This window comes from Protomyctophum bolini (assembly GCF_963924005.1).
Source record: "Protomyctophum bolini genome assembly, chromosome: 15".
Classification (NCBI taxonomy): Eukaryota; Metazoa; Chordata; class Actinopteri; order Myctophiformes; family Myctophidae; genus Protomyctophum; species Protomyctophum bolini.
This window is the reverse complement of record NC_137876.1, coordinates 31326370-31337234: the sequence shown is the minus strand read 5'-3', so window position 1 is coordinate 31337234 and position 10865 is coordinate 31326370. Positions and strand designations below refer to the sequence as shown.

Here is a 10865-nt window from a genome sequence, read left to right as displayed (position 1 = left end):
AATCATATCAGGAATTATTGACCTGCTTTATTCACTACTCACATGAGGAATATTTTAATATCTTGACAACCCAATTGTTCTTTCTTCCTATCTCTTTTCCTCTCCTTTTCTGGAAACTACAAATGATGGGAGTTTGTAGGCAAAGAAACATATTCACAGCTTGTTTGTTTATTTAAACACCTGTAACCTTTTTGTGACAATTAAGTTGAAGTTTATAACACAGACCCTTTCCTGCAGTCCAGTTCACCTAAATTGTCTGTTGCCCCTTTTTTCCAGATTAGTGGGAGCACCTTTTCACAGCAGACGTTTTGACAGCACAGCTGAAGCTTAATTGTGGGTGTGTTTAATTAGGTCACTATTTATGACCAGCTTGTACAGTTAACGTCTGACTCTGGCAACACATAAATACCTGAATGAAACACTCATTAACACATTAGTTTCTTCAGCTGTGATTCACTGTAAACATACTATGAAAAGGCGGGATAGTTTTACACAAGGAGTTGCGCATTGCCAAAATTGGATTACCGGTACCTGAGATTGATATGGAACCGACGTGGCCCACACCACCACGGTACACGTGGTAGCAGGCTCCATGATGAAATACTTCTACATAAAAAGGTGGGCACATATAGAATATGATGTCATGTTTAATAGTCGAACGAATTTCAGACCGAGCAGTTCACGTTTTCATGAAGTGCGGCTATGCTAGCTAATCTATACTAAACTACCAGACCCATGGTGCCCACAACCACAAGCAGCACCATAATAACTTGACCAGCATACATTAATTTAACAAGTACCGACATATCTAGGCGACATGAATGTAATGAACCATAGTGCCCCGTGTGTTATGCTAGACAACGTTGGCTATCATTTTACTTATTAGTTAACTTAGTTATTAGTGTGCTGCTTATACAGGAGCTGTTAACTTACTGATACGGTCTAGTTAGCTGCTGGCCGAAGGAAACCTGTTTGTGTGTGAGTTTAGCTACCAATTCCCAGTACTGCAGATGCTAACGCTAGCCGTACCTTATGTAAATGTAAACAGGAATGAATTGGTTGGCATGGCATGGCATGGTGGAGCAGCAGTCGGCACAACGCCATAATAGTTACGGTTTTAAATGTGAAGTGGAGTAGACTGAATTTACTTGCATGTAATTTAACAGTAAAATAAATGCAGCGTCCTTTGTGGAATGACATAAAAATTATGATTGCGCAATGCGTTCATAACGTCAGGATGGCCGAGCGGTCTAAGGCGCTGCGTCAGGTCGCAGTCTCCCCTGGAGGCGTGGGTTCGAATCCACTTCTGACAATAACGTTTTTCTTTTTTTGTACCTTCAAAATATGAACAATATTATGATATTATCTATTCATTACTTTTTAAATGTAATCAAAACTGATTTTGAAACTAAAAGCCGCAGATGTAAAGTTGAATGAATCGCTTTAGCATTCCCTAGCAAGTTATCTAGTGTAGATGGTGTAGAATGTAGATAGATAACTTGCTAGGGAATGCGGTGGTATGTAATGTCCACAAAACTACTGCAAACCAAGTAGTTATGACAGTTATAAATAATTATTTATAATTTTTAACGATACTATTAATTACACTGATTTAATCATCACCCGTTAACGTGCCATGCATGTAATTACATTTCAAAAGCTGCAGGGGGCGCACCATAATTATAATTGATGGGACCTGTAAATTCCCACTGGACTCATTCTATTCCATCTATTCTAAAATAACAGATTTGACATGTTTTCATGAAACTAATGCAGTCAGCCAGTACAGTCTTCTTTTGATCATTAGACCAATCAATTCAGTCACATTATATCTGTTATCTTTGAGAAAGTACTACTGTACTGTACCTTAAACAAACTGGTCAGGCTGACAGGCTCCTACTTGGCCTCACCCCCCGAACCCACCTCACCCCTGCCCACTTTGACAGGCTTGAATGGCTTAGGGTCGACGACAGCATCTTGCAATGGGTCTGGTCCACAAGATTCGATACACCACCATTGGATACCCATGTACCCTCTTGTAAACAAGTGTAATTTGTGTAGTGTTTTATTGGGTCGTCCACTCAGTTAACAGTCTTTGTATTGAGTTGTGCTTGAAATGTACTGTAATTCTGCAAACTTTAATAAATTTTTCAATCAATCTAAATGTCTCAATTGAAGAGCAGGGAGGTAAATACAACCACCTCAATTGTATAAAGTTATATTCAATATATTGTATTAACATACAAAAACTTATTATTTCTTGATAATAAAAAAATATATATATATATATATTTTTTAAGCCTCACTATGCAACTTTGTCTTTATGAATACAATGAAAATGTGTCCAGTATGTTAATACAATATATTGAATATAACTTTATACAAATGAGGTGGTTGTATTGTACCTCACTGCTCTTCAATTGAGACATTTAGATCGTGTCAAAGGTCACGCCTATCTAGACACAGGATCTGACATGAATTTTGACCTGATGGTCAAGATTCAATTTATCCACAGAGAAAGCAGGCACATGAGCAGCACATGAGCAGGAAACCTGGTTTAAATCCAGGGTGGACAGAAGTGGAAAGTTACAATTATAAATGTGTGGATCCATGTTGATCCGACCAGAGGATTCTGACTCTGAGTCTGAGGGCCTCACATGCACCTGATGCCTGATGGAAGCCATGCTTTTATGATTATATTTGTAATAAAAAAAATAGTCTTGCTTTTAGATGAAGGGTTTTGATTCTGATGTTGAGACATCTCATCTGATGTTGAGATGTTGAGATTATACAGTATGAGTTTAAAGGCACATTTCCCCCTAAAATAGATGTTGTTCATCAACTACTAGTCATTCCTTTGGGATAATGTAGGGTCTGTGATATGTTATTACATGAAACCATTGAAAAGGCTGATGTCAGCTACATTATGTGGGCGAGGCTTTGATTTTATTTGAACACAAGTAGAACCTTTGTCGGACAATGTTATTGATGCTTTAAATCAATGAGATCTTTATAGTAGTCATCTACAATGGGGAAAAAAAGCTTTATATTGTCACTGTTTAAGAGATTGTTGACTCCATATTGAATCATTATAATATTTAATATGTTTGGCACTTCCAGATGGAGGCTGCCCTATTTCATACAATCTCCACATGAAAAGAAATATAGAAGAGTTTTTCTTTTCTTTTGTCCATTTCATGCAATAGTGATACAAACACAAACATCCAGAACTCACAGCACAGCACAGTTTACTTGCTAGTCATTTTATACAAATAGTAGAAAGAGGGTTTGTGTCTGAAGGAGACAAACTCACATTTTTGCCAGATAGTTTGTTTGATACACAGACATATCAGAAAGGTGTTTTTGTAAAGAGTATCACAGAATCTAATGTTTCAAACTTCCCATTAAAAAAGCTTACACTAAAAGTTTTGGTGTAAAAAATAATAACACAGCTGTTTCAGTTATCACATACAGTTATAGAAAGTTATCTAAGTAATAGGTAAAGAAAGAACAACTTAAGAAAAGAAAAACATTCCAATAGTCAGGTGGTGTCTAATATCAGACTTAAATTTTGTCTACCATGTACCATCCTACAGAGCACAACACCACCAGCCAACAATGAAAACAAAAACATTTGGAAGTTCAAAAAGAATCACAAAATATTACTATTATTAATGTTTTTTTCTTTTGTACACATCACAACCTGAAGACTCTGTTGATTGGTTGTCCATCACATCACTGGGTTATCATCCTACCTTCTTATTAATCCCTTTTGCGTCATCTAAAAAGCACAGACCTGTCAAAAAAGCTATCACAACCCCTTTAATTGGTTACATTTTAACTCTGTGGTTTTAAATTGCACTCTTTGGGTGCCGTTCGAGGGAAGGTAGAGGGGTGGGCTAATCGCTGTGCCCTCCCCTGCTAGATTTTCTACGTATGTTTTTGAACATTCATGTTCAAGTCCCACATTGAGCAGACTGCTGAAGGGCCATGCTGCATTTTTACAGGATGGCACAGAAGAACTTCTTCTCTCTAAACGGGTTCTCCGACGCCGGCACCGGTGATAACAGCGGGTCTTCCTTGGCGTGGGCTTCACAGTAAGACATCAAGTCTGCCGCTGCCTTTGAAACCTGAGGTGAGTGAGTGCACGCACGCACACACACACACACACACACACACACACACACACACACACACACACACACACACACACACACACACCCATACATACACAAAGTTAATTCAGTTGGATTAATTTATTAATAAATATACAGGATCACTCATGTATTTTGGAATTGTCCCAAAATGGATGATTTCTGGAATGAAAAATCAGTACAAAACATATTGGGATATGAGGTACCTATGAAGTGAGGTTTTGTATTTAGGAAACTTGATGGAGGGAAAGATACGAGGAGAGGATAGATATCTGGTAAACATTTTATTGACGGCAGGAAAGAGAACTATCACAAGGAAATGGGGACAGATGAAAGCTCCAACACAGGGACAATGGGAGGAGTTATATATATATATATATATATATATACTTGACCAGGGTCCCCCTACCCAGGTCAACTTGGTCTCCTCCTTTTTCCCTCTTCACCAAATAAATTCTATTTGCCAAAAATAGCTGATGTGCAATCTCACATAGCATTGCAAATTTGCAACACAACGCATTATGAGCTTGTAGACCTTCTTTTACAGAATGTTCACCCCAGAATAGGCACGCTAAGGTTAATGTGGTTAAAGAAACACGGTATCACGCTGAAGTGAATTTCAGTTTATTTTAAACATTTGGAAGTTCAAAAAGAATCACAAAATATTATTATTGTTTTTTTTTCTTTTGTCATGTTTTGTACACATCACAACCTGAAGACTCTGTTGATTGGTTGTCCATCACATCTCTGGGTTATCATCCTACCTTCTTATTAATCCCTTTTGCGTCATCTAAAAAGCACAGACCCGTCAAAAAAGCTATCACAACCCCTTTAATTGGTTACATTTTAACTCTGTGGTTTTAAATTGCACTCTTTGGGTGCCGTTCGAGGGAAGGTAGAGGGGTGGGCTAATCGCCGTGCCCTCCCCTGCTAGATTTTCTACATATGTTTTTGAACGTTCATGTTCAAGTCCCACATTGAGCAGACTGCTGAAGGGCCATGCTGCATTTTTACAGGATGGCACAGAAGAACTTATTTAACCTATAGAAACAACAATAGGCTATTTACCAGTAAGACGCCCTGAGGGCGAGGTTGCGCTGAAACAACCAAGCTTCTTAATATGGCACAGTTGAGAAGCAGGAGTTAAACTATGAATCTAGTGTCAGTGAGGTCAGATGTAGAGTTGCTTGCCGGCTCATATATGAAGATCTAGTCAAACAAACCATGTATGGCTATCCAGGGTTTGATGAGGCCAGTGTCGTGATCTTCATATATGGTGATCCCTTATGATGTCACATGATGTCATGTGTGACATCATGTGACCTGTGGTCGCAACAATACAATCCCTATTGGCGGATAGAATTATCTGTTCCTACTAGTACTATGCCTGCCATGACCTATTTCTTTGGAAAGCATTGGCCTGACACACCCAATTCAATCTATGGCAACCATTACATCAAGGATTATATGGAGGCAAACTGCAGCCAAAAGTTTGATGGAACGCATTGAAGTCATTGGGAGCCGGGTGGACAAACTGATGAATAAACACTAACTTTGAATTATTTACTTAGACAAATAAAGATTTCAAGATAACTAAATGCGATATGTCTTTTATTTTCCAATTTTCCTCCCTATGGGGCAGAAGAAGGCTTATAAGTTATAACGTGATGTATCTTCTTGTTGAAACCAAAAAGTACGCATTTGAGTTTTCACTATCACTGATTTGACCTCTGTGATCATCACTGTAGTAAACTATTCAGCAAGTTTGGTGGTGTGGTGGATGTGCCTGGAAAAGTCTGTGTGGTCCTGAGTCTTTAAGCTTAGATATCAGCCAGCTATAATGATTAATGGCCGGTGGATGATGTAATTGTTTTGACCAGGTGCGTATTTTAATGTAGCGCTTGCTGGTTCTGATGACGTGTATGGTGGAATCGGGTGTAGCTGACATGTCGGGCCTGAACGTGATGACAGTGCCAGACTGAATTAAAAGTTTTCATGGGTCTCACACAGTGGGGAAAGCTGTCAATCTGGCTGGGCCTGGGCTCACCTTTTATATCACAGAAGAATACCGTTTAGAGATCATGTTGACAATTAAAGTGTCCCTTTAAGTTTAAAATCAATCACAATGAAGCTCAAATCAACTCGACTATCAGGAAAAAAGAAAGAAAATACATGTACTTTAATGCTGATATCCCTATTTTGGGCATGTTATTACAGGCAAACATTTTGAAACCGTTTTCTAAATGCTTTGAAAATAGAAGATATCCAGGCTCACAACATATTTATGTACGGTACATCATTCACAACACGAGCTTATAGATATTTTCCCCTAAAGCTAAACTATTTTAAAAATATGGCTGGTAAACAACAGTATCCTAGAATCTAAAGCACCAAATAAACATTTCCCCTGTCTCTATGAAGAATTTAGTTTATTTTTGATTATGACAAAGCTCACTTTTATCCTGTCAATGTTGGCTTCCATCTTCAGCTGCTCTACCAGTTTCCTGGCCTGTGCAATGCTGGCTGTGTTATTGCTCGCCATGGGCCTAGTCTATTAGGTGTTGTTGTTGAGTACCTGTAAGAGAAAGATATTTCAAATTCAGGAACAATTATCCATTGATGCAGAAGCACTGTGTCAACAAGCACACAAACAGGAATGTTAGTACTAACAAATACTGTGTTCATTATCACATACACATACACCCACGCATGCATGTGCGCATACACAAACACATATCCAATTATCCACACGCAAACACGAATATGCTTTCTCTTTCTCACATGCACACACATACACACACATTCTCACACATGGTCTCACAAACCACAGACACTCAGAGGCATATTATTTATGGTGTCAGTTGCTAGGCAGCGTGCGACAGTGAGGGGGAAGGAAACAGAGTAGGAAAGGAGGCTGAGGGGCCGTTGCTTTGTCCATTACTATATTTAAAACATGCATATCAGGAACATCCATTTTACTGAAGAACAATGGAAAGGGTGCCTGCTGCCCTAGTGGTCCAAACACATATTGGCTCTGGCCTGACAGCGCGTCGCGTGTTTGAGTCCCGTTCATGACGACCTTTGCTGCGTCTCTCCCCTTCTCTCTCTCTCCCTCTTTCCTGTCTATCTTCACTTGTAACTATCAATAAAGAAAAAAAAGCCAAAAACAAATCTTAAATAAAAAGAAAGGGAAAACTGTTGCTTTGTCCATTATTGTATTTAAAACTTAAAGTGATATTTGGAATACCAGTTGGTTTTCCTTTACAAGATTTTCTGTCAGAAAGGGTGGTTCATACTTTGTTTTGCACCAATGTCACACACTGAAAAAAGCTGCTCTACAAGCTCACAATGATTCACATCGCCATCAACTGTTTTTAATGCATGACACCACGCACAACCAAATTATAAATCTGGCATTAGTGTGAATAGAACAATGTGGTTTATTAAATGAATGTGGTATAGCAGCACAGTTGTTATGAATACCATGTGTTGTGAACTGTAACATGTACAAGCTATATCTATAAAGTAAACATAACGCCTGATTTATATTGTATGCCTGTGTTTCACAAATAGCAGATCTACAAATGCGTCGCAGTGCGACACATTGTAAGCTTGTAGATGGTTATTTTCAGTTTGAGATACGATTCACAAGCAAGTAGGCCTATAGATCAGGCTTAAGGTGTCATTAGAACCTTTATTATAACTCTGCAGCTCAATCATCATTCACTGTGCTTTGGAGCAATGATAGACGTTATATTAATTGGAGGACGCTTATGCATCAATTTTATCGGCAAATGCTATTATCATTTCTCATTTTTATTATAGGTTAGATATGTACATAGCTTAAGTGAAGGCTGGTCTGGTGAAATAACACCAATTCTATTCAGAGTGTGAAATCAACAGCAGGTCTGGAAAAGGTGGTGAATTTTGGTTGTGACTGGTAAGGTTCATTTGGAGGCTGTGTTCTACTCCATGTGGCTGGTGAACTACTGTAGTGCATCGATCACCTTTAGAGACGATTTAAATGCACCAGACACTGTAAACAGCAAACAACATTTGTTAGATGCCCTGCCCTGAGCGGAATCACGTGACAATGTTTTATAACCTCTTTGATGAAACGGAACAACCAGCAGCCCTCTAAAACAGGATCTTCCTTGGTGATCAATCCTCTGTGTGCCCTCCCACCACTTGTCCGTATGCACCGTGGTATGAGTCAGTGTGTGGTAAAGACTGATCTCAGCAAGGCACTAGTCCATAAATATCCATGGCCCGTGGAGGCACACCTGTCCATGCAGCGCTCTCAAACTGATGCCACTGCATGGAGCCAGTTGCAGCCGATGGAAGTCTCTGCTGTCATTATTCCTCTGCCCTCATGATGTGATGTGCCTCATCCTGAAATAGTTGAATCGATTGAATCTTCTACCCCGGATTTGAACCTGGTTTCCTGCGCAAGTGCTGAATTTGTGGTTCCATTTGTACACACTCAGTGTAATAAACAGAAGGATTTTACTGTGTATGTATCAGACCCCTGGTCTTTCCCGATCAACTAATATTTCAAACTGAAATCCCTAATTTCCCCTGAGAAACTATTGCAACTGATTTTCGCAGACTACAATGATGACATGGTGTAGCAGGCTAGCAGCCTTTGTTGCCTGTTTGCTGTCGGCTAAGTTTAACTTGTTTGGATGCTTTTGAAGGACATGTTGGAGCCCATCTTTTATTTGCATCTACCACAGCCAAATCACACTGTTTTTTACAAAGCAAGTTTGATAAACAAACCATGTTAAATATTCTAAATGTGAGTGGTGGTAAAGGGGTAAAGTATCTGCCCACCAGCATAGAGCACCAAAGTCTGACGTCAATATTGGTAGAGTGCGCAAGTCCACGGGTTCATGTACTTTTTTATTTGCATTGTAATCCCCATAGGAGGTTTTTAGATCGCCTCATATACTGTAAGAACTGTGTTGGAAAAATAAACATGTCATCCTGGCCGTTTCACTTATGGATATGAAGAATCAACTGACTATATTTTCGCTAGAAACGGACGGTATCAAATATGATTGGCGGTCGTAAACGACACTGAGCCACCTCCCCGACAATTTTGCAGAGACACTTTGTTTATTTTTTAACCACAATGCTTATATGAGATGATTTTAAGATGACCCCATGTTATTCTCCATAGAGAAATGACTTCCGTGAACCAGGGGATGAGCGAGTGACTACAGGACTTTGAATCCACTATGATGATAACCTCACGTCACCAGGCTTTCCACCTCGGAGGAGGTATGATGATAACATTTGCTGTGTTCAGGAGAGGAGGGCAGGGAGCGTGATCTTTGTCGATGCATGTATTCCTACCGTAGGAGTACGTGCAGCGAAAGAGTCTTATGGGCTGTGACAGCGCCTGTCAGCTCATAATTATGAACGGGAGGAGTAGGATGGAGGCACTACATGTTAATAGACCTTTACAGTACATTATCCAAAGCCATATTGTGAATATACCCCTATGGACTTATGAACACTATAAGCTGGCTAGTGGCTACTCTGTTAATTGTGTAACATAAACATCATGTTTTGAGACACTGCACTCAGAGGGCCTGCATGTTCTCACTGTTAAGACTCCTTGGTTGGCGAAAGGGTCTTTATTGCGAACGCAGTGAGCACTTACTATGAGACCTAGCAGATCATGTCTGTCTGTCTGTGTGTGTGTCTGTCCCGCTTTTGTGCCCATATATGGAGCTGAGTGATTACGTCACCATGACTCAGCCATAACCATATAAGGAGTCCCCAAAGCAGCTATACGTCCAAAACCCAAATATGTACGAGCTGCGTTCGCTTCCCGCGTTTGCGCGTCTTACTGGTGTGTGGAGTTTGCATGTTATCCCTGTGTCCCCGGCCTAGGGTAGGTACCCTCACAAAAATCATGCAGTAATCCTGGTCACTACACTGCCTTCCCCCTGGCCAGCCGGGACGCCTGATGGAGGGGAAAGGAATTGGTTGGAATAACGTGTTCCTCCACGCACTACGTCCAACCAGGGAAACTCTCCCCTGTCAGGTGTGAAGGAGCAACTTGGACACTCATGCATGCATGAGTTCAAGTCCGTTGCTCTCCCCAGGTTGGCGGAGTGTGTGTAGAGCCCAGGATCACATTAGATGATTGAAAATGGATTACAAATTTTCCCCAAAAAAGAAAAATAGACTCCTTCACCTTATTGGGACACTGGCTGGATGGGGTTTAAAAAAAAGACACCAATCAGTGCCGGCTATTATATTGTTTGTGTCCATTTTAAAGGACAAAACCAAGTATTTTTTGGGGGGCCGCTGTAAGCCGCTGTGCATATGAAAAGATGGTGAAGGTAGGATTCCATCCAGAACCACATGTTTAGAGATACAATTCACCAGCTGCAATTAATTCATATACCTAACCTCAGGGGGTTTGGAATTGGGACTGATCATTCCTCCCAGCAGATTGCTGGACCCCAATGTATTGATATTTGTACGGGGTGAGAGAGTTATAATCTGGTGCCCCATCTGTGGGAGCCATATGTGACTGTCAATGTTCCAAGTGTTGAACATTGCCACTGTGTATTCCCTTTGGAACTAAATGTGTGGCTTGAATGGGTGTGCAAGTATGCCTTGAGATTCTTGTGTGGAGGTTTAAGGTTTTGTTCCGCATTGAAATAGGGCAGAGACTAACTACAAGGGCATCAT

General features: G+C 40.2%; 2 protein-coding genes across 3 annotated transcripts in view; both read right to left on the bottom strand.

The window, feature by feature from the left end:
* dusp23b (dual specificity phosphatase 23b) overlaps positions 1-1109 on the bottom strand; it is a 2668-nt gene extending 1559 nt beyond the window's left edge. Inside the window, exon 1 of one of the 2 annotated variants that reach the window (XM_080784103.1) lies at positions 1030-1109. The gene's annotated coding sequence lies outside the window, so the exon portion shown is untranslated. Of the gene's footprint in view, positions 1-933; positions 990-1029 lie in introns of those variants that run through there. The other variant, XM_080784104.1, reaches the window with a different exon arrangement.
* Positions 1110-2944: 1835 nt separating this feature from the next.
* Positions 2945-10865, bottom strand: part of LOC308329642 (guanine nucleotide-binding protein G(I)/G(S)/G(O) subunit gamma-2) — a 29023-nt gene continuing 21102 nt past the window's right edge. Inside the window, exons 3-4 of the mRNA XM_080784092.1 lie at positions 6610-6729; positions 2945-4130 (exon numbers count right to left, since the gene is read on the bottom strand). Coding sequence (XP_080640218.1) covers positions 4002-4130; positions 6610-6696 — 216 coding nt within the window. The 5' untranslated portion in view covers positions 6697-6729 and the 3' untranslated portion in view covers positions 2945-4001. The remainder of the gene's footprint in view (positions 4131-6609; positions 6730-10865) is intronic.